At 39.7% G+C, this 1,429-nt stretch overlaps 1 protein-coding gene across 1 annotated transcript; it reads right to left on the bottom strand.

Annotated features, from left to right (window-relative positions):
• Positions 1-262: 262 nt before the first annotated feature.
• On the bottom strand, positions 263-763 carry LOC145049926 (uncharacterized). The gene has a single exon (XM_078998261.1). The coding sequence runs from the start codon at positions 761-763 to the stop codon at positions 263-265; it is 501 nt and encodes a 166-aa protein (XP_078854387.1).
• Between the last annotated feature and the right edge of the window lie 666 nt (positions 764-1,429).

Raw genomic sequence — 1,429 nt, 5'->3', positions numbered from 1 at the left:
TATTCGGGTGAAGTGCAAACCAAATGGACCATGCCGGGTCGGGTCAAGTACATCTCAAATATAGTTATGGACTTAGACACCTTATCCAACAAGGAGGAGCATCACAACTGGATTTTACTTTGGGTCCTGTACTTGACGAACCGGCTTGGGACTTTCCCTTCCAGTTTTGTTTAGGAATACCTTTCCTCTTCTTCCCTTTCCCTTTCCCTATGGCCAAAACAGGAGCACTAGTAGGAGTGGAGGCAATACCTTTTCCGTTCATTCATGCTTCAACTATTCGCAAGAGGTTGTGCAATTGAGACAAAGTAGTTTCATTGTTGTTCAAACGATAGGTCAAAATGAATTGATCATAACAAATAGGCAAAGACTTCATCACTATGTCGATTGCCAAATCTTCATCAAAATTCACATTGATCTTGATTAGCCTGTCCACATATCGTTGCATTCTATGAACGTGGCTACTAACAAACTCACCCTCTTTCCTCTTGCTAGCAATGAGGGACTTTACCACCTTGTACTTTTCCTGACCAGCTCGCTTATGGTATTTCTCCGTAAGGTCATTGTTCATATTGTACGGCCAGTAATCCTCATAGTGCCTTTGCAATTCTGGAGTCATTGTGGCCACCATGATGCACACAACCTTTGTGGCATCATTATAGCGATTCTTGTAGGAGACCATTTCTTCAGGAGTGGCCTTCTCTTCGTCAATTGCATCCAATGGTTTCTCGAGGACATATTCCTTGTCCTCAAAACGAAGGGCCATTTTGACGTTGCGCATCTAATCATTATAGTTGGTGCCATCCAGTTGCACCTTCAAACATATGTTCAATAGAGAGAAGTTGTTGTTGTTGTTGTTATTGTTGGAGGAGAAGGAGGAACCAGGAGCATCAGTTGGAGTAGACATCTATAGAGGAATGATAGTTTTAGTTAGATAAGAATAATCCTCAATATAACACCCAAAAGGAAATATAAAGGCTAGGATCCAACTAAATAATTCACAACTTAGAAAAGGGATGCTATAATCTAATTGTAAATTATATAAGGTAGGTAAATGAAGATTTACCAATTCCACCATCGAAAAACGAAAATCGAACAAATTAGGTTTTTAGTGAAATTCCTAGATCATTTGAGATGCGTTGAAACTCTTCAATGGCATGTTTAATCTTGATTATGCTCTTCCATTTGTGACTGGGATACCGAGGATCACAAAGAAGATGTGAAAAACCATGCAAATTAGCTTGGTACTCTCGACGTCATTTATCATCTCATTTTAATGTGCCGGTTAGCCACACAAGCTCCATTAATCAATGATAATTTTTGAGACACCCGTTTCCTCTCCTTATTTGTTCCTATTAGTTTACCGGTTAACCACACATGCTCCACTAACGACTAATAAAGTGCAATGTGCAATTCATGGGTTAGCATACAA

This window comes from Lactuca serriola, chromosome 5 (genome assembly GCF_051521515.1).
Source record: "Lactuca serriola cultivar US96UC23 chromosome 5, Lser_US96UC23_V15, whole genome shotgun sequence".
Lineage (NCBI taxonomy): Eukaryota > Viridiplantae > Streptophyta > Magnoliopsida > Asterales > Asteraceae > Lactuca > Lactuca serriola.
The sequence above is the reverse complement of the archived record's forward strand: the minus strand, read 5'-3'. Positions and strand labels throughout refer to the sequence as shown.

Coding starts and splice junctions, on each gene's coding strand:
- LOC145049926 (XM_078998261.1), bottom strand. CDS start 763: ATGGCCCTTCGTTTTGAGGACAAGGAATATGTCCTCGAGAAACCATTG.